Below are 22,225 nucleotides of genomic sequence, written 5' to 3'. Positions count from 1 at the left end.
GGAGAACATGGGAGCGTACTCGGAGGAGCAAGGCGAGCGCTTCCACCAGGATATACTGGACTTTGAACGCCGCTACCAAGGACAGTATAACGAGAACATGATGGGAGACTACATTTGGGGGCTGATTTGTGAAAGTGATTTACAGTATAATCGTAAATCTCGAAAAACTACTCACTTCTAAATCTTTTGTAGTCATTTTTGTATTACTTTAGTATAAATACATGTTAATTTGGATTCATATGTTGTTTTTTTCTGACTTTATGTGAATGAAAAGACACAAATTCGCCCGTTTTCTCATTGGAAATAGGTAAATTTCAAAATATCACTGTCCTGGTCACAAAAGCAAAGTTTGTGGGGAATAATAGCCATTTTCTATACTTTTGAGGCATAAGCAATTAGGAAATAACACGGACTACCCAGGAACAAAAATTGTGTTATAGTGTAATAAAAAAGCATATGATATTACACATCACAGTTACCATATGACCAATATTTAAATTTTCAAACACTCGCTCCTGTAATAAATATATCTAAAAGTTGGGAAGCTAGCAATGAGCTACCGAAAATACTTTACCATAATGACATTCTACTCTCTGTGTATGGAGCCAGAAATTCCATGAGTTTCATGTACTGTCCCTCTTTTCTGACTGTTAAGCCCTGACCGTTCTTGCCCTGTCACACTTCTTTCTCTGATATGTGTCTCCAGGTTAGGCCATTTTTTCTTTACTTCCTCGACTACAATTGAAATAAAAGGTATATGTGTGGATATGTAGAAAATATTTAGTTAATTGTATTCTGATTACGCGTGTTACAGCAGGTTTATAATCTGCCTTAGTTAATATTGTGTTTTGTTATAAAAACATGTTTTGGTAACTTGTTAGCTGATGAAAATGTATTACTGTATTATGGTGAATATACCGGCAGTGTGCCGGTCAATGAGCTGAATGAAAGCAACAGATGCACAGATGGCAGAGCAGTATGCAGAAAGTTACTGTACGAAAATACTGTACTAATAAGTGTCTTCTTTTAATTATTTTCAGACTAAATAAAATAATACGTTTACTTCAAACTTGGAAATTTCATTATTTTCCTCCTGATACTTGAGTCACTCTTAAATGCATTTTAAGAAGAACCCCTTTGAGCAACAAGCACTCAATTCCTTGTATACCAAGAGGTTAAAGAAACACAAGGCACACATGAACACACACACACACACACTTCTCAAATGCACTGTACATTTTTAATTAACAATTCAAGACTGACATGGTTAAATTGTCTTCACCCAAATTGAAAACAAAGAAATCTGGAAATCAAAATGGTGTCGGCAACTAAATTAGAACTCAGTTTTATGGTAATAAATAATATAAAAGTTATTTTAAATACACTTTTTTTTTTTTTTACATAATAAACAGCATCACAAGTTTTGCATTTAAAGCAAAGTTTTCACAAATTAGATCAATGCTCACATTTTGATTAATTGACTGTGACAGCAAATCAAAATCACAAGAAAAAATGAAAATAAAAAATCATAAATCTGTCACGTAATTAGGGCTGTAAATCTACGTTTAATTGACTACACGTTTAAACCCATTGTTAATCCGGTCGTTTAACCGTTTAAACAGCCATATATTTAATGTTTCACTCATTTCATATTTTTATATTTTACTTCCAATATTTTAAGTCATATTTTAACCTTGGTTTGTTGAATAACAAACCAAGGTTAAAATATGACTTAAAATATTGGCAGTAAACCGTACCATATAGATCCACTTAAAGACAAACAATAGTAAACATAAAAGCATAAAGGAGGACTGTAAATTAACACTAAAATGTAATCTATTTTAATAGCATAAAAAAACATTCATTGTTGATTTTACAACGTACCATTTCTCCAGAAGCTCCATAAAAAGTGTGTGTATCCAACATCGAAAAAACATTAGAAAACAACTCTATTTAATATTAAACTTAAAACACAGTGACAAGACTACATTTTTAATTTCATTCACTTGTATATTGTTGGCAGGAAACAAAACATGTCCAGAACCAAAAACCTTTATTTTGTTTTCATTAAAAAGCCGTTGTCTGATACAATTCTAGTTCCCAGCGTCCCTCCCCTTCACAACGGCGCTTGCACATTCAAAAAATAAAGACTTCATTTCCCAGCGTTCCTTTTTCCTGGCTTCTCAGTTCAGCTCGCTTGAATAATTAAAAGCTGTTCTGTAATTGCAGATGTCCTATTGAACACACACAATAAAATATGGACAATTAAAAAGGTGTAAGCACTTTGTAACAGACATCTTATTCGCCATTCTTTTTATAAATAAATAAATACATAAATAAATAGTAGCTACATGTTTATTTTCCAATGTGTTACAAAGGAGGTTAAATATCTAAGAGACACAAATGGCAAAATCATAGATGAAGAAAAAAAAAATAGCAAATATATTAAATGATTACTTTCCACAGGTTTTTACAAAGGAGGACACGGACAACATGCCCTACATGTCGACCTGTTCCTATCCAATTTTAAATAACTTTAGCATAACAGAGGCAGAAGTGTTAAAGGGACTAGGAGCTCTTAAAATAAACAAATCCTCTGGGCCAGATGAGATCCTCCCAATACTACTCAAAGAAATGAAAGAAGTTATTTACAAACCGCTAACCAAGATCATGCAACAGTCTCTTGACACGGGTTGTACCGACAGACTGGAAAATTGCAAATGTAATACCGATCCACAAAAAAGGAGACAAAACCGAACCAGGAAACTACAGACCAATAAGCCTGACTTCTATTTTATGTAAACTTATGGAAACTATAATAAGATCTAAAATGGAAAATTACCTATATGGTAACAATATCCTGGGAGGCAGTCAGCATGGTTTTAGGAAAGGGACATCGTGTCTAACCTACTTGACTTTTTTGAGGATGCAACATTGAAAATGGATAATTGCAAAGCATACGACATGGTTTATTTAGATTTCCAGAAAGCTTGAGACAAAGTCACGCATACAAGATTAATTCTCAAGGGATTCAAGGAAATGCATGCACATTGATTAGGGAGTGGTTAACATGGTGAAAACAGAAAGTACTGATTAGAGGAGTAACCTCAGAATGGAGCGAGGTAACCAGTGGTGTACCACAGGGATCAATATTAGGTCCTCTGCTATTCCTAATCTACATTAATGATTTAGATTCTGGTATAGTAAGCAAACTCGTTAAATTTGCAGACGACACAAAAATAGGAGGAATGGCAAACACTGTTGCAGCAGCAAAGGTCATTCAAAATGATCTAGACAGCATTCAGAACTGGGCAGACACATGGCAAATGAAATTTAATAGAGAAAAGTGTAAAGTATTGCACGCAGGCAATAAAAATGTGCATTATAAATATCTCATGGGAGATACTGAAATTGAAGAAGGAATCTATGAAAAAGACCTAGGAGTTTATGATGACTCAGAAATGTCTTTTATGCCTCATTTATAACCCAGCTACAGAAACTCTCCTCCCGCCACCCATTCCCCCACTTTTGAAACCAAAGTTATGCCACTGTCTGTACTGACCATTAGTTTCAGATTTTCCCTTCAATATGTAAATCTCAAGCTTAATGCTCTACTGCCAAATGCATTTTTTCGTACAGCACTTAATTCCGCGTTAATATTCTTTTGATTCCGTAATTCCGTCCGTGCTCTTGTTAACACGGATTCCATAGAGATACACAACAATGCAGGAAGCTGGTCTATCCTTAATTAATGCAAGACGTATTTAGAGTGATCATGTGGAAGAACAGGTCAGGTTTCCTTAAAGGGGAAAACCATAGAAAGGGAAACATATCTTTGCGGAAAATATGCAAAAATAATTTGATAATATATTTTACTGTTAAATTGTGTTTAAGAGTATAATAAACATTTTAAATGAAAATCTTTTTAATCCACGTTTACCGTTTAAACCCTTACAGCCCTACACGCAATACAATAAAAAAATTAAAAGCAAGCACCTGCAAACCAAACCCTTCCTATAACCAGCCCTCAATCAAAGTAGGTTCAGTGTTTCATAATAATATTAATACAAGTAAAGCATTGCAACGAAAAACATACAATAATTCGAGCAAGGTTTGCATTTAAAGAATTTTCTTTGCAACAGCAAATCAAAAATCAGAAAAAAAAATATCTTACAATATGACGGACTAAAGAGTAATTTAAAGGGCACATTTTCCTAAAGATTTATTTCCTTTCTAATATCCTGTTGTGTTCAGTATCATTCTGTAATGTTGTTTGTGCTCCATTATTTGGCGTACCAACTATCGCTTCTTAAAGACTCAAGGCTGAAGAGGAGTGGGGAAGCAAATCACTGTTGCACAGTGCACTGAAACCCACAGGAAAGACCTGTGCAACACTAATATTTGTCCTTATCTAACTTCAGCTAATTAGCTTTGACATGTCTTTTCAGAAGCAGTTATTTAGTAAGTCGCATACAGTAATGACAGAGAACAGGTAAGAATGAAATATCTGGAAAATGAAGACGATATCCCTTTAAGGGGAAAAAGAAACGTTTTAAAGGGGAAAACCATTGACAAAGCAGGTCTAGTCAATTATTTGAATTGTATCAGAACTCAAAAAAGTATTCAACCACCCATGTTGGGTGGGATATTTGAACTTCATTTTCCGCTAAAAAGTATGTTTCTGCAACAATGACTGACTGTCTGTGAAGACAGGTTCAACACTTTATGCAGCTGTGTGGGTTTACAGGGTCGTGACAAAGCACTGGGCTGGACTGAGACGAAACAAAAGCAGTTTCCAGAACCTCAGAAAATCAGTTACAATGAAGTCAAAAATATGACCAGAAGAAAGATTTGGGAAAGAGAGGAGGCTGTTTGGCCCATCAAGGCTCACGCCTTCATTGCACACCATTAGTGGATCTAATTTAATAGGACCGAATCTAATTGTTTTTTAATGTTCCGCATATTTTCGATCCTTGCATTTATAACTCTGTGTAGAAATGCTTCCTGCCATCTATTCCTATAGGCTTGTAACGATAACGATAATAATCAAATTATTTATCAATTGGGACCCCATGATAACAAATCGATAATATTTTAATGAAATCGAATATTCCATTAAATTAATAACGTGTCTTGTATATATTAACTTACTGTCAGAACATAATCTGTGTTATTGCTTCTAAAAGTTACTGAATATGCGACTGTGAACAAATACAGGATGGTGATGCAGAGATCAAGAGTAACCTGCTTTGTTAATGTATTTTATACATATTATTTTGTTTTAAATCAGTCCCAACTGTAGCCGTCTGTCTTGATTGAAACTAATAATATTTAACATTACTACATTGTCACGAGCCGCTGTTTCAGAAAGTTTTTTTTTAATTTTTTTTTTTTACCCTTTCATTTTGAAGCAATGCACTATCCGCAACCAAAATCTCGTTTTTGATTGCTGTCTGAGTCTAAATGCCGCTGGATTGTAGCTCGACGTATATGATCCTATGAAACCTGCAGGTTGTACAAAATAGTTTGCCACCAGTAGAATGCAAAATTATTGTACACGATCTGCTGCAGTAATTATTGTAGATTTTTTTTAATTCATTTTGGACACTCGCAAAATATTCACTCGTTTAACAATATCAGTTGAAATCTCCTAGGATACTTGTAACTGAGTTGAATTTAAGCGCAGGGTAAAAGTACACAAAATACAGTTGATTTTTTTTTTCTTTTCTTAATTTACCATTACACAAAACAAGGCAAAGGCTAGCGATGGCAGGAATATGAAAATTGGAGAGTGCTATATTTAAATACCAATGTATTTATCAAAAGTGTCTTAAAACATTGGATTTTTTTGTTTTTTTATACCATGCTCTATAAAAAGTGACATATTGTTCCTTTAAACTGGTACTGTGAGTGAAGTTATTTTTTTATTTTTTATTTTTTTAACTCGATAATGATCAATAATCGTTAGAATTTGCACGATAATCGATGTCAACGTCAGGGTTCGATTTACAACACTACTAACTTACTCTGCCCTCTCCTTCTGCTCTCTGTGCTAATGTAGCAACTTAGGTTAACTGTATTCAATGGAGGATTTTATACACTTCAATCAAGTGCCCTCTTTCCCTTCTTTTTTTCTAGGCTGAAGAGAATCTTTCAATCTGTCCTCACAGGTCATGTCTATTGAGTCCTGGGATCAGCCTAGTCCTCTCTTCCTTCTCGAATCATCTCTGTGCAGATTTACAAATGGGAAAGGGACAGTTAGTCTAGAACTTGCCCATCTCCTGCACACTGTAAGCAGGGAGAGCAGACTTAGAAGGAGCAATGCAGAACAGTGATTCAGATACAAAGTTGTGAAGCAGGACAAAATCAGTGCTGCTGTACCAGAATCATGAAAAAGAAGATACACTGTATGCACATGGGGGCAAAGTCCGATATACAGACAGACAGACAGCCTTCATGCACCCCAATATTAAGATACATTCAATAACTCATGCTAAAGTATGTCCATACCAAGTCTCATCCCAACTGAATGTGCCTCTCTGGACATACATCAAAATGTAAGTGTGCTACACAGACGGACAGATACAAACAGCCCCCAAACACCCCGCCATTCTGATACCCTCAAAGCTTGTGCTAAAAAATGTCTTCACCAAGTTTCATCACAATTGGAGAAGTGGCTCCTAGATCTATATCAAAATCTAAGTGCAACATGCAGACAGACTACTTCCCCCCACATTCTGACAATATCAACTTGTGCAAGTCCAATCACAAGTGGACAAGCCGTTGTCTAGATACATGTCAAAATTTAAATGGGACATACAGACAGACAGACGCCATACACCCTCAGTTATTGATAGACTCAATAACTTGTGCTAACGAAGGTTCTTAGCAGGTTTCATCACAATCGGACAAACAGTTTTCTACCACACGCATCTCCAAACAGCCCTTACATGGAGAAGTTTCACTACCAAAAGCCCAGAAATTACAGTCCAGTAAACTAATCTAACATACCAATCTGTGGCTGTACACCCCTTCACTATTTCACTGTTAATCCTAGTGTGCTGACACTGGCGCGCTAACCAAGGTTTACAAATCTGTTCGCTTTCCTCTTATTAGCACTAGCAATAATAAGTCCTCCTTCTGTTGAAGATCATTTGATTTTGTACTTTATACTTTTGAAATATACAGACATCTAAGTGACAACACTATAGATGATAATCACTTCCTCATGTGCTGTAGGTCAAACTCACTCCAGCCGTCTAGCAGCAATCAGACCGTGTGACCTACAGCCGCCAGGATGCAGCAGTTTATCTGTAGTATTTGAATTATTTTATGTTTCTGACAGATTCACGACAATAGGACCAGGTAATAATATTGCTGGTGTTATTAATAGGAGGTATGAAATTAGATTTTAAAACCTTGGCAAGCACCCCTTTATATTCTGGTCTTCACTCCAGTTACAGACAGATAGACAGACAGGCAGTGCTAAGTAGTTGTGATGTCACAGATCACATGGGTAGCAGGTGGTCATCTCTCTCCTCAGTCTCCTCCCCTCCCAGGGGTTCCGAAGGCACGCCCCTGTAAGTGGGAGAGGCGTTGCGTGCTCTTGATCGACAGATGAAGTCACAGCCGTCCTGCCGTAGAGAAGAGTCATTGTGATGCAGCACAGTATCAGAGTCAGTATAGCAAATACAGTAGTGGTAGAATCAGCAGACGCCTACATGGATATAAACTGCAAGAGCTACAGTCTTGTTATCTTTTATGCTTGTCATTTCAAGTTCTGATTCCCATTTTTAAACTGCAGAATTAACTTTCTAAAAATAAAGTTTGAAAAACTTTTCTGGTGTGATATATTCCATTTCGTGCCTGTGGGTTTAGAGTGTCACCAACACCACTTGATAAAATACAGCATTATTATGAACAGCTATAGAATGAAAAATACTGCTTATTTTTAATAGCAGTAGTAGTAATTTATATTTGAGTCTGTGTAGTACAAAAATTATCACAGAGGCACTAATACGTACACAAACAGACTCAGACACACAGACTCTCACACAGAGACACACACACAAACAGACAGACTCTCACACACAGTCTCTCACAGACAGACACACTCGCACACAGACACGACGACAGATTCGCGCACTCACACACACTCAGACTCACACACACAGTCTCACACACAGACACACACTCAGACTCGCACACAGTCTCTCTCACAGACAGACTCTCACATACATACACACACAGTCAGACTCACACACACAGTCAGACTCTCTCTCTCACAAACACACACACACACACACACAGTCAGACTCTCACATACATACACACACACACACACACACACACACACACACACACAGACAGACAGACTCACAGCTGTCAGGTTTCCCAGGTCTTGCCAGAAGGAATAGTTGGGGAACTGCTCCATCCCCTTCGCTCCTATGACCAATCGCTGATAAAGGAACCCGCCCACAATGTACAGAGTCAGACACGAGAAAAACCTGCAAACACAAAAACACACACTTCAAAGAGTCAGCCTGGGTTACACAGGACAGGGAACTAGAACTAAGAGCAGCTCCTGAACGCAGCTCAAATCAAAGGGACAGTAATAAAACTTAAATACTGTAGTCTCTCGCTAAACCGGACATGTCTGGAGACAAAATAACGAGGTGTCCAATTTAAATAGTTAATTAAATTAAATTAAAAGGTGGGACACTCACATATACTTTTTCAGTACCCAATTTTAAATGTATAAATCATTGCATTGAAATATTACATTATGTTAAAATATAAATCTGTACAGTAGTAAAATTAATTGAACACCTAGCGCACTTTCATTTTACTTTAGCCTACCAGTAACACAAAATAAATCACGCTGCTCCATTGTACACATTACTGTACAGTGTGGAAATAATAAAATATTATTTTAAATTGAAACAGTGATTTTAGAGCATTTTCTTTTTTTACTGTAGTCTACAGTACTTGGTACACAATTAATACAAAATAGATCATGGTGCCTGTGACAGGATGGACGAGAGTTCACCAGTACTGGAGATTCAAAACAAATGCGGTGTGCGTCGTTTTATTTAAATAATACAAAAATAAATAAAAAGGTTTAAACAGAAAACACTCGCTCACAGAGCCAAATAAAAGGTTTAAACAAAACAAAATCACAAACAGAAAAACAATAAATAATCCAGGTCAGGCTGGGCAGTAGCCATCACTGATCCTGTATTAAATTTGAAGTTTCGTTCTCTCTCGCTCCTCTAGCTCTCTCCGCTCTCGCTCCTAACACCCACCCTGAGTGCAGAGAGCTGCAGGCTTTCATGCAGGTGACCATCTCCCGATTAGCAACAAATTAATCACTTAATTAATTTGGGAGATGGCCACCTTCTGCACGAGGTATTTAAATTACTGTGGATGGGAATACCCATCCACGCTACTAAACAAAAACACACATTTGGCTACGCCATCATTTAAATACATTTCTAAATAAATAAAATAACAAAACACCCGGAGCTTTGCCGTCATATAAATATAAATACAATAATAAATCATAAAACAAAACAAATACAAAATAACACAGGGGTGGAGGGGGAGACCCCGTTCTAAAAAATAAACAAATCACCTGTTATATATCCCCCTCCTTGTGCAAAGCACACATGGCCCCATGGCCACCTCCCCCCTCAGTCTCATAGTCCCGGAAGAGGGGAAAGGAAGATGTTTCTGGGGGCGGCCATGGTGGAATGTCTTCCACCCCCCACTTCTTCACGGCTAGCAGCTCCCTCTTCTGGGGCTTCAGCCACACACTATCCGGCAGCGAAAATGCTGCGGGGGGAGCTGGTCTCCTGACCCCCCCCCCCTTCTTCGTGGCCGACAGCTCCCCTCCATGAGGCTCCAGCCACAGTATTTCTTGCTGCATGGCAGGACTGGTAGCGACCCCAGGCGAAGCAGGACCCTTGGCGACCCCAGGCGAAGCAGGACCCTCGGCGACCCCAGGCGAAGCAGGACCGGGCGACAGCGAACTGGCATCCCCGGGCGATGCACGATAGGGCAGCGGTGGTCCCTTGGGAGGCGACGGCGGCAGCGGACCCTCGGGAGGCGATTGCAGGAGGGGAGCCAGGACCAGCAGTTGTGCTGGGGTTGGCCCACTTCTCAGCCGCTGCGACCCGGCGGTTTTCCCCCTTGCTCTGCTTAGCAGCCTATGCAAGGGCAGCTGCGGACTGCCAGCATCTTGTCCCGGTCCGTCCTGTCTTGAAGGAGGAGGCAGCTCCTGCTCCTCTCCCTCGGGTGGTGGAGGCAGAGGCAGCTCCTGCTGCTCTGCTCCTGGCAAAGGTGGCAGGGGCTCCTCCCCTTCTGGCTGCGAAGGCGGCAGGGGCTCCTCCCCTTCTGGCTGCGAAGGCGGCAGGGGCACCTCCCCTGGCTGCGAAGGCGGCAGGGGCTCCTCCCCTTCTGGCTGCGAAGGGGAAACCAGCAGGCATGCTCCCTCTGCTGGTGATGGCGATGGAGGCGGAACCAGCAGGTACTCTCCCTCTGCTGGCAGAGGTGTAAGCGACACACAGTCCTCCCAAGGCGGTGGAGGCGGAACCAGCAGATATTCTCCCTCTGCTGGGATACCTGGGCTGTGGAAATTCGGCTTTCCCCCTCTTGGACTGTGGACGCACTGACTCCCCCCACTTGGGCTGTGGACGTTCGGGCTCCTCCCACTCAGGCGCAGGACGTTCGGGCTCCTCCCACTCAGGCGCAGGACGTTCGGGCTCCTCCCACTCAGGCGCAGGACGTTCGGGCTCCTCCCACTCAGGCGCAGGACGTTCGGACTCCTCCCACTCAGGTGCAGGACGTTTGGGCTCCTCCCATTCCAGGTCCGTGTCTTGGAAGACCTCCAGGCAGTGGTGCTCCTCATACCCATACTGCATGCAGTTGGTGCACCACTCCTCTTCCTCTCGTTCCTTCTTTCCACTCTGCCTCCTTCTCCTCACCTCTGTCTGGGTCTCTTCCTCCTGCCATATGGGGAAGGTGCCAGGGGATATGTGCCATGGCTCCCCACAATTAAAGCACCACTCCTCCCCCCACAGGCAGGTAAGGCAGACTTGCTGCGGCTGTTGCTGCTGCAGCGTCTGCCATCTCCTTCCCATCATCCTTTTTCCTCCCATCCTTCTTCTTCACTCTCCTTTCCTCCACAAGTGTTAGAAAAAAAACAAAAAAAAACAAAAAAAATGAGAAAACAAATCTGCAGTACCCTACTCTGACCTGAGTCCAGGAGGTGCTGATGATCCCACGCTGGACACCACTTGTGACAGGATGGACGAGTGGTCACGTCAGGTCAGAAGCAGGAACCGAAAAACTGACATCAGTACTGCAGATTCAAAACAAACACGGCGTGTGCCGTTTTATTTAAATACAAAAATAAATAAAAAGGTTTAAACAGAAAACACTCGCTCACAGAGCCAAATAAAAGGTTTAAAAAAAACAAAATCACGAACAGAAAAACAATAAATGATCCCGGTCAGGCTGGGCAGTGGCCATCACTGATCCTGTATTAAATTTGAAGTTTCGTTTCTCTCTCGCTCCTCTTGCTCTCTCCGCTCTCGCTCCTAACACCCACCCTGAGTGCAGAGAGCTGCAGGCTTTCATGCAGGTGACCATCTCCCGATTAGCAACAAATTAACCACTTAATTAATTCGGGAGATGGCCACCTTCTGCACGAGGTATTTAAATTACTGTGGGTGGGAATACCCATCCACGCTACTAAACAAAAACACACATTTGGCTACGCCGTCAATTAAATACATTTCTAAATATATAAAATAACAAAACACCCGGAGCTTTGCCGTCATATAAATATAAATACAATAATAAATCATAAAACAAAACAAATACAAAATAACACAGGGGCAGAGGGGGAGACCCCGTTCTAAAAATAAACATATCAATGTACAGGGCTCCTCGCCCTGTTACAGTGCCACATTATGATACTAAACAGTACCTTACATGTACTGCACATACTTTACAGAAATACATCATTTTTAAATGTACATAAAAAAATGTTACAGTTTACCTGGATGCAAGTAAAACAAATAGCCCACCTGCTACTCTTGTTTTCTGTTGGTATGAGCCAGACTTTCTTTTCTTTGCAAAAAGCAATTAAAGACTTAAAATTCAGAATTGTAAATACTGTAGTGCACAGCTTGCACTGCGAACCACTGGAGTCCAGCAGTATTTCTGAAAGCCTTTTTCCAACCAATCGCTTGCAGTTCGTTTAAACTCTGTAGAGTATGAGTTTATATGCCCTCTTTTAATCATGTTCTTAATGCTACTTGTATCTATTCTCCCTTTTAGATCCGAATGTACGGCATAACTGTATTAGCGAGGGACAACTATCCATTATAACACTAATACCACTAAACCTAACTGCCCCTTCTCCAATACTACCCCAGATCTCAGTGATACTCACACGATAAGCAGGATGGAGCCGGCATTCAGCTTGCTGGTGATCACGGGGCAGACAGTGCTAGAGTCCAACTCAAACAGGTAGAAGCAGTCTGTGGGCTTGGTGCGCTCCTCATCTATCACAGCAAAACCACCCTGAGACACAGAGACGATTAAAAACTACATCTCCCACAATCCTCTGCAAGTAGACAATTGGGTACGGCCAATGCTGTTGTATGCTGTAATGCATCATGGGAGGTGTCCTCTCTTATTTATTTATTTATTTATTTATTTATTTATTTATTTATTTATTTATTTTTATTATTATTATTATTATTATTATTTTTTGTTTAGGACAAAGCCACAGAGACAGACTGTGCTGAAACTACACCTTCCACAATCCTTTTGGAGTTCGGTTATCTGACACACACACACACACAGAGACTCACCCCAATAGTGTTTCTGTTGCAGGATATCATCACCATTGACTTCCTGGTCTCGTTGTTGCAGTGGTTGTCATATTTGGAACCGTTTTTATAAACCAGAATCACCCAGTCACCTGTGTTAGAGATCATATATAAGAAATCAACTAGGGGTGTGCTGATGCTGCTGCTCAGAACTGCCTTCAAGAAGTATTAATCAGCAGGTATTAAATATATCCATTCATTACTGTGTTGATTTCAAAATACAGTCTAACTTCACTACAACGAACCCTTCTTACAACGAACCCCCTTTTTTAACGATCCAAGCAGCAAGAACAGTTTTTTTCAATGGAAATTAGTCCTGTGATTAGAATGATCACTTTTACAAAATCTACCCAGATAAAATGATCTCGGTAGTAACTGACACTGAACTTTCTCCAGTGTGAATGTGTTATTCTCTCAGTGAAAACAAAGACCTTGGTAGGCTAATTCAAAGATTAGGCTGATTCATAGATGACCTATTGTAGTGCAAATCATGTGTGACGTATGTAACCATTGCATCTTCACACAAGCTGCAACCATGGCAACAGGCGTGAGGAGGTAACAAGATTGAAACAGCGTGCATTGAGAAAAGCACGAAAAATATGAAGCAATCTACGCTGGATATGTTTTTCAAGAGAAAGGGCACATAATTACTGTATTCAGCGTGTAAGTGTACTTTTTATTTTTTTCATTTCTTTACTTTTTATTTTTTTCATTTCTGTACTGTTTTATAAATCCAACTGCCTTATATCCTGACAGAGTGGTTGAATGTGTTAATTACCTAGATGTTAGATTCATTAAAAAGGGACAGAAATAAGACTCCCATTGCAGAGCAGTTTGATTGATTCCTGGTTTTACTGGGCGTTTAATAAAACACACCTGAGTTTGTTATATATACACAGTGGCTAATCAACTCTGTATTACAACCTGGAATGGGGAAAACTGCTATGCAATAGGAGTCTTATTCCCATGCCTGTTTTACTGAATCGACAGCCCACTCACTTCCCCCAAAGATCTGGGTCTCTGTGTATCGTCCAATGATGGTTTTGATGCCGGACTTGTTGATTTGCACCAGCCCTGCGTTGCTGGTATTGGCCACGTTCCCACACACTGAGAAATAATACTTGAAGCTGTCGTCATCCTGAGTGTCAGCGGAGAAACTGAGAGGAAGAGAGGGGAGAGAGAATTAGTCAGAATTCAGAGCATTTTATATACACTGGAAGTGGGAGAGACAGAGAGAATTAGTCAGTATAAGATTTATCTACAGCAGAGTTGGGGTCAATTCCTATTTTTCAGTTCCTTTTTAAATTAAATTCCAAGTCCAATTCCCATTTCTTGATATTTTAGAGACATAATAATTGTTGTGATTGTTCAACTGCTTTCATCTGAAGCCAATTTAATTGACTAACAGTGACTTTGAGTTAAGTAATGTGTTGTCACTGTGAGAAGCTCATTTTAACAGAATGCTGCTAATTGCAGTTTTGATCACTGATGTGTCGGAAACTGATTAAAAGGGAATTGGAACTGGAGTTGGAATTGGGAATTGATTTTAAAATGGAATTGGAATTGAAAAACAGGAATTTACCCCACCCCTGATATACGCTAGCATGTGGGAGGGAGGCAGAGAGAGGGAGGGGGAAAAGAAAGGTGAAGTGGGAGAGTGGGAGAGGCAGAGAGGAAACAATGACAGTGAAACGATGGATTTTTACCAGACAACGACTGCAATGGAACTTGACTGGAAGAATAATAGACTATAGCTGTCTACCAAATATAAGGAGGTAACTCAAACTGTTGGTTTCACAGATCAGATTAGTACTTGGACTATGTTAAGTTACAGGGATGTAAAAAAAGACTCCTATTGCATAGCAGTTTCACCCATTCCAGGCTTTACTATGAGCTTGATTAGCCACAGTGTATAGGTAACAGGCTCAGGTGTATCGTATTAAACACACAGTAAAACCAGGAATGGAGTCTAATTTCCATACCGGAGTTAGGAAAGGTAGTCCAAGATCAGGGTTGGGGGCAATTCCTGTTTTTCAATTCCATATCCAATTCCTTTTTTAAAGCAATTCCCAAATTCCCATTCCCTTTTAATTAACTCCAACACATCATTGATAAAAAATGCAATTTGCAGCACTCTGTTAAAATGAGCTTCTCACGGTTCTTAAATTAAAGTCACAGTTAGTCAAATAAATTGGCTTCACATGAAAGCAGTTGAACAATCACAACAATGATTATGTATCTACAATATAAATTCCAGTTCCTTCAAAGGAATAGGTATTGGGAATTCATTTTAAAAAGGAGTTGGAATTGACCCCGACCCTGTCTAAGATTAGTGTTTATCAGGGTCTCTGATTCTAGCTGAAAGCATTCCATCTTTATACAGCAAACAAACATGATCCTCGTATTTCTGCTGTGATATTTCCCGTCGTGGCCAGGGGTGTATTCACCTCAGAGAAGCCAGGGGTTCCAGTTTGCTCAGCAGTTTTCTCTCAGTCTCAGATTCCTTCCCCTGGTCAATGACCAGCTTACAGTTTCCAGTCTGCCCTTGGCATCGCCCCCACTCAGTGACGAATAGGAGGACTAGAGCAGACCAGGTCAACTGTCCAATCACAGACATCCTTCTTAGTATCTGCAAATCAAAATCAAGCAAAAAAAAACAAACAAACATTAAATCACCTAACTTTAGTTTGTGTTGAGTTTTAGACAGACAGGACCCCACAGTAACTGTGTTCAGTTTGACACTGCAATATGATTCCTTCCTGGTTTACTATGCTCTTCCAGAATTTAGCGTTCTCTGTACTGAGAGAAATGAGAGAAAGCAAGGCCTATTTGACAATCAAGTTTGTGTACATTCTCCCTAAAGGAAGGTCATTTTCCCTTGGAACCTGGAATGGAATTGAATAAAATAGGCATTACCTGATACCACTTGCAGCAAACGTATAGGAGGAATATAATACATAAAAAAATACTGAACATACAAAACTTCTTGGAACTCCTTAACTTAACATGCAAAAAGGGCTTTTAGGGAATAGCCTACGTCATTTACAGTAAAGCTACAGCCAAAAAGACTGCAGCACCTAGAACTGTAGGATTGGGGCATAATTAAAAAAAAAAGAAAAAAAAACTAATAATCTAGATCTTTTATATCATAAAAAAAACAAAAAAACAATTACATCACACAAGTCTACCGGAAACTACAACAGTACTGTAGTACAGTATTTCATGTTAGATTTTGAAATGTCACATTGTTCAATGTGTCAGTTTTTCGTTAAGCATATGTTAAGCGGTGTGTAATTCAATATGCTAACGTAACATTATTCATCAGGTTTCATTCAACTTCAAAGCAAAATGTGGGCGATGCAAAACGTTTGGCTGTTGACAGACAGACACAGATGCACTATTCAGATAGTTAGATAGATAAATACTTACCAGCACCTCCACAGTTCAAGTTTTTGAACGAAATGAAGAATACTAAGTAACCTTAATCGTAAACGTGTTGTTAATTATCTACCGCTGTATTAACGACGAACAGTATTTGATTTCAATTAATTAATTGTTTAAAAGTAAAAAGATCGCATTAAAAATGTGTGTCACGTTATGCTCATATGCAATATTACTTCAGATATCAAACAAGTTGATCAATTCACAATCATATAGCTAGCTATTGCAATACAACTTAGTACCTTAGTAATACATGTGCGTTTGCAAGATGCGTGCAAATTACAGTTGTGCATATACACATTAAGATATTAAACAGAGATTATTCAATATATACAATATATAAACGCTACACTATAATATTATAATATGAAAGAACCGGTTGGAAAGAGGAAGCAGGAAGCGAAACATTTCAGACCACGTGATTTGTCATACGTTTATGCGTGAGACATGCCATGTGACTGAAACAACCACAACAGTACCCCAATCATGTGACAGGGGTGTAAGGCAGTTTATTGAAGCGCTATCCGGGTATGGAAAGCTATCGGTGCCTTAAATGTATTGACAACGCGTAAGAAAGTGACCAATGAGAACAGGCATTTATCAACGCGTAAAGAAGACTGTGATTAGACTACGCGTCTTAAAAACAATGGTAAACGCCAAAAGAGCCATAATGTTAAAACCCAACGCGTAATGAAATGTATGCTACGCGTAGCATAAAGAGCCAAGAGGGGGGGGGGGGTAGTATCATATTAAGGGGGGGGGGGGGGGGGGGGGGGTAATGAGTCACGCAAGAGCCAATCAACGCTTTGCTTTACTTTGTAGGTAGATAAGGTAATGAACTCGTCTCATGCATAAAATAGGCCTAATTTACAAATTAATTCATGATATTGCAACCTAAATAATGTTTATTTTTTTAATACCTCATTAGCGTAAATTCCAAATTTACCCGAGGAGGGGGAGTAGACATCCTAAGTCTGTAGCACTGTTACCAGTTCCATTGCAAAGTGAGGTTGGAGCCTATTTAAGCTGCGTGAATCTACTAGTGGTCAGTCTACAGGTAACCAACGTCTGAGGCAGATAGGTAAGTGTTTCTGCTTCAAGTAACTTTAAATTAATTACATTAAGTAACATTGTAATGTGGTGTTTGAATTAGGTGAGGTAGTGTGTGATTAGTACCAGGTGAGTGGTTACATTGAATAGAGGTTGATTTGCTATTTGATTGGTTTCCACACATTTTAGTTTTTTTCCACCCAGTTGTTATATTAGTCAAGCAGGCTATTTGTGTGCCAGCACGATGTGCCAGCAAATCGAAGAGCCTCACAACAAAAGAGCCGGGAGTCTAGCTGCGGGAGTTAGCAAGGGGAGGCCTGCACCGAGACGCTGTTGGGAAAGATCCGAACAGCGCTCTGGAAGATGCCATCTACTAGTCAGGTCTGTACCTCCCCCCCCCCACTGTGCCTATTTGTCTCACCTGTCCTGCTATAACTGTCTCTCACATCCCTGTTCTGTCCTCTCGCTCTCGTCCTCTGCTCTCTCTCCGCCGCTGCTCCTCCAACCCCTCTAACCTCATACCTCTGTCTCTCACACTCTCCCCCCTTGCACTCTCTCTGGTGCATTCTGGAACTGTCACTCTTCTGCTAACAAAGCTGATTTCATCTCTGCCTTTGTCTCCCACCTCTCTCTCGATTTCCGTGCTCTCACTGAAACCTGGCTGTCCCCTGAAAACACTAACTCCTGCCGCCCTGTCCTCTCTCTACATCCTGTCCCATACCCTGCGTCTCCCTGGATGAGGAGGTGGGACTGGTCTTCTCCTCTCTCTCTCCTTACTCTTTTCTGTCCCCTCCGACCTCTCCCCACTCTCTGTTAATAGCTTTGAATTTCATGCTGTCCAACTAACCTCTCCCTGTCAACTCCTGCTAATTGTACTATCGACTCCTTCTCCCAACTCTCTGTAGACTCTGCTACCTCCACCCTCTTCTCCTCCCTCATCTCCTCCCTTGACTCCCTCTGTCCCCGCACCTCCCGACCTGCTCGCCCCTCCCCTCCCCAACCCTGGCTCTCCTCTGCGCTCCGCTCAGCAAGAACCACACTGCGATCTGCTGAAAAGAAATGGAAGAGAACCAAACTCCCTGCTGCCCTAGACCGCTACCGCTCTCTCCTCTCCTCCTTCTCCTCTACTCTCCTCTGCTAAATGTTCTTATTTCCAATCTATAATTCAAGCCTCCACTAACAACCCACATAAACTATTCTTTACCTTCTCCTGCCTCCTTAACCACCCCCCCTCCTCCTCCCCCTCTATCTCCTCTGATGACTTTGCCTCTTCTCTTCTAAAATCTCAGATATCCGCAAACTCTTTAAAACCTCTCCCGCTTCAACCCCTACACCCACTGCATCCCCACTAACTCACCCTCCTTCTCCACCTTCTCTCCCCTCTCAGACTCTGACCTCTCCTCCTTGCTCCAGGGTCATAAACCCACCACATGTGCCCTGGACCCCCTCCCCACTCACTTCTTTCAAGCTGCTGCTCCTGCTCTACTTCCCTTCATCTCCTCCCTTCTCAACACCTATCTCCTTTCTGGTCTCTTTCCCTGCCTTCAAACAAGCCTCTATCACTCCCCTCCTCAAAAAACCTACCCTCGACCCCACCTCCCTCCAGAGCTACCATCCTGTCTCCCTCGTACCGTTCCTCTCCAAAACCCTCGAGCCGGCTGTACGCCGCCAGCTCTCTGCTTTCTTCTCCAACCACTCTCTCCTCGACCCTCTCCAATCTGGCTTCCGCTCTGCTCACTCCACTGAAACCGCCCTCCTGTCTGTCACTAACTCACTAAACTATGCCCGAGCTGCCTCTCTCTCCTCTGTCCTAATTCTCCTCGACCTCTCTGCTGCCTTTGACACTGTCGATCACTCTATTCTACTATCCTCTCTCGCTGACCTGGGAATCTCTGGCACTGCTCTGGCCTGGTTCTCCTCCTACCTCTCCAACCGCATTTATTAGGTAACCTGGCGTGGAGCAACCTCCACACATTGCCCTCTCTCAACAGGAGTCCCCCAAGGGTCAGTCTTGGGTCCTCTCCTGTTCTCTCTCTATACCCGCTCCCTGGGCCCCCTCATCGCATCCTATGGTTTCTCATACCATTTCTATGCTGATAATGCTCAGATTTTCCTTTCCTTCCCCACCTCTGACTCCACCATCCCTTCCCGTATCTCTACCTGTCTTTCTGCTATCTTCTCCTGGATGCACTTGCATCACCTCAAACTCAACCTCTCTAAATCTGACCTCCTTTTCTTTCCCTCCTCCTCCTCCTCCCTCCTCTGATCTCTCTATCTCCATTCCTCTGGAATCTACCACACTCTCTCCCTCCTCCTCAGCTAAGAACCTCGGAGTCACCCTGGACCCCTTCCTCTCTTATTCCCAGCACATCACCCTGGCACGCACTTGCCGATTCTTCCTGAGCAACATACGAAGAATCTGACCCTTCTTCACCAACTACGCCACCCACTTCCTGGTCCAGGCCCTGGTACTCTCCCGCCTAGACTACTGCAACTCCCTCCTGGCTGGCCTCCCTTGGTCCGCCACCCGTCCGCTCCAGCTCATCCAGAACTCCGCAGCTCGCCTGGTGTTCTCTCTGCCTCGCTTCTCCCATGCAACTCCACTGCTCCGCTCACTCCACTAGCTCCCGATCACCGCTCGCATCCAGTTCAAGACTCTTGTACTCGCCTACAGATGCCTTAACCAGACTGCACCCAGCTACCTCCAGACCCTCATCTCTCCCTACACCCCCACTCGATCTCTCCGCTCCTCCTGCACTAGAAGACTGGCTCTACCTCCTCTACGCTCCCCTGCCTCCAGAGCCCGCTTCTTCTCCACCCTCGCCCCACAGTGGTGGAATGACCTTCCTACAGATGTCAGGACTGTCCAGTCCCTGACCATCTTCCGGCGCCTCCTCAAGACTCACCTCTTCAGACAACACCTGTAGAAACTCCTCTTTTCCATCTGGACACTTATCACTCTTCCTTAAATGCACTTTACTTGCTCTTATTTGCTCCCTATTTTACTGCATTTAACCCTGTACTTTAGAGTACTGTAATCTGTCAAGTGTCATTTAATCTGTAGTGTTTTGTATTTAATTATATCCTGATGTAACTATCACTGACACTGTTATGTGCTCCGTTTTATTGAATCGTATTTTGTCATATACTTGTACTTGCTAGAACCGAAGTGATTGTATTTTATCTTGCTCTTAATTGTATTTGTACTGTGATTCTTGAAATGTATTTTTGTTTACGACTGTAAGTCGCCCTGGACAAGGGCGTCTGCTAAGGAATAAATAATAATAATAATAAGTGGAGACAGAAATGTACTGGAACAACATTATTTCCGTACTGTTTAGATTTTAATGTTCAAATGGCAGTGCTGAACAATTGTAACTTTTGTAAATTGACTTAATTATCTGTTCCATGTTTTAAAATAATCCTGATTAGAAAGATTAATCTGCTTGGTAACATATAGTGTTAATTTATACAATAAGATGTCGTACAAGAAGGAATAGTTATCTGAAACAGTTGTAATAAAAAATTTGAAGTTATAGCACCCGTGAGGGGCACTGATTCTTTCTGATCGGGCTGGGATCAGACAGGCAGCACACCAGAAGAGAAATTAGACCACAATATTATGTTAGGCAATGAACATCGTTTTATTAAATACAGGTAGTAACTATACTTAACAAATAGGAATCATGAAATCAGGAACATCTATACTGCTCAGCTTCTCCAAATACAATCAATTTACAGGCATGGGAGCTGCGAACAGGAGAGCATGAACTAACAGAAAATAATGTGCCAAAATAAATGTGCTTAAGTGATCAAAAAAAAAACATTCAATAAAAAGTGAATATAATACAAGAATGAAGTCAAACGTGCCTATTTAAAGTGACGTGAGCAACCCCGCTACATTACTAATTACATTTCATACAAGAATATATTCAGTGCTATTAAAAATAAATAAAACACCATGCAAGACACCGTAATGTAATCATTTTTATTGTATTATAAAAAATACATAAGAAAAAATCTTAACCTGTCTTGTTTGAATGAGAATTATAAATACGAACGTTTAAGATGTATCTACATACACGCACAGGCACATTATATATTTTTCTGCTTATAAAGTCAATCTTCTTACTCTGAGCAGGTCAGTGTTTTGAGCATTTATTATGCAGCCCTATAAGGGCAGTTGGGATTGGCAATGGCTGAAATTCCACAACGCATTGTGGGCAGGGTTACAAAGTACCACTTGATTTAAAAACTAGACACTGATTGGCTATGTGCCAATGCATTGAATCAAAGCGTTTTGGCCCTCTTGGCATAACATGTACACGTTAGTAAGAAATCCACTACACGATGCATTTCAAAATCTATAACAAAAACCTCTGTCAATATATCAATACCTACCAAAATAGACATTACCACTGATGCAACTATAAGAATACAATATTTACACTTTCAATACTCTCCAAAAGTCCCTTCTACCATTATTTTACTTTCAAATCTTTTCTCATTCCTCTTATATTACTCTACTTATTACTCTCTTGTCCTGTCTGTCTGTCTGTTTACTATACACATTCTCGAATATCTTTCCCTCGCTTTATTCATTATTTGATGAAGTAAAAAAAGAAGTGATATCTATAACAAACATTGGCAATGTAAAAAAACAAGTTAGAAAAACGCAACAGCCGTTTAAAGTGGTGCTATCAAACACAAAAGCCCAAGTTAGGAGAAGCAATTGGGGCAACCTTGTCAAGTATCAAGCAAATAGGCACAATTGGAAAAATGCTGGGGCCCAACATTCACACAATTGTTGCTTCTAACTTGGCTTCTTTTTT

At 40.9% G+C, this 22,225-nt stretch overlaps 1 protein-coding gene and 1 long non-coding RNA gene across 4 annotated transcripts; one reads left to right on the top strand and one right to left on the bottom strand.

Annotated features, from left to right (window-relative positions):
• Positions 1-1,218: 1,218 nt before the first annotated feature.
• Positions 1,219-16,780, bottom strand: LOC117424279 (cation-dependent mannose-6-phosphate receptor-like). The gene is made up of 7 exons (XM_034040486.3): positions 16,332-16,780; positions 15,350-15,531; positions 13,902-14,059; positions 12,885-12,994; positions 12,461-12,591; positions 8,381-8,507; positions 1,219-7,634 (listed from the first exon to the last, which is right to left on the bottom strand). Exons 2-7 carry the CDS (start codon positions 15,517-15,519, stop codon positions 7,509-7,511), a joined length of 822 nt encoding a protein of 273 aa, XP_033896377.1. The 5' UTR covers positions 15,520-15,531; positions 16,332-16,780; the 3' UTR covers positions 1,219-7,508.
• Positions 16,781-16,840: 60 nt separating this feature from the next.
• On the top strand, positions 16,841-21,196 carry LOC117424158 (uncharacterized). 3 transcript variants are annotated; one of them, XR_004547871.2, is made up of 4 exons: positions 16,841-16,992; positions 17,272-17,424; positions 17,598-17,774; positions 19,760-21,196. It is a non-coding gene; the product is annotated as an uncharacterized LOC117424158 (long non-coding RNA). The 3 variants fall into 3 exon arrangements; XR_009307769.1 differs by having other exon boundaries at positions 19,713-21,196; XR_004547870.2 differs by lacking the exon at positions 16,841-16,992 and having other exon boundaries at positions 17,137-17,424; positions 19,713-21,196.
• Positions 21,197-22,225: the final 1,029 nt, after the last annotated feature.

The sequence above is a fragment of the Acipenser ruthenus genome, chromosome 19 (assembly GCF_902713425.1).
Source record: "Acipenser ruthenus chromosome 19, fAciRut3.2 maternal haplotype, whole genome shotgun sequence".
Lineage (NCBI taxonomy): Eukaryota > Metazoa > Chordata > Actinopteri > Acipenseriformes > Acipenseridae > Acipenser > Acipenser ruthenus.
The sequence above is the reverse complement of the archived record's forward strand: the minus strand, read 5'-3'. Positions and strand labels throughout refer to the sequence as shown.

Excerpts from the sequence above, each read along its gene's own strand:
- LOC117424279 (XM_034040486.3), bottom strand. The coding sequence starts at position 15,519 with ATGTCTGTGATTGGACAGTTGACCTGGTCTGCTCTAGTCCTCCTATTC. Across the intron at positions 12,592-12,884 it reads GCAACAGAAACACTATTGGG|GGTGGTTTTGCTGTGATAGA; the intron begins GTGAGTCTCTGT and ends TCTGTGTCTCAG. Across the intron at positions 7,635-8,380 it reads ACCTGGGAAACCTGACAGCT|GACGGCTGTGACTTCATCTG; the intron begins GTGAGTCTGTCT and ends TCTCTACGGCAG.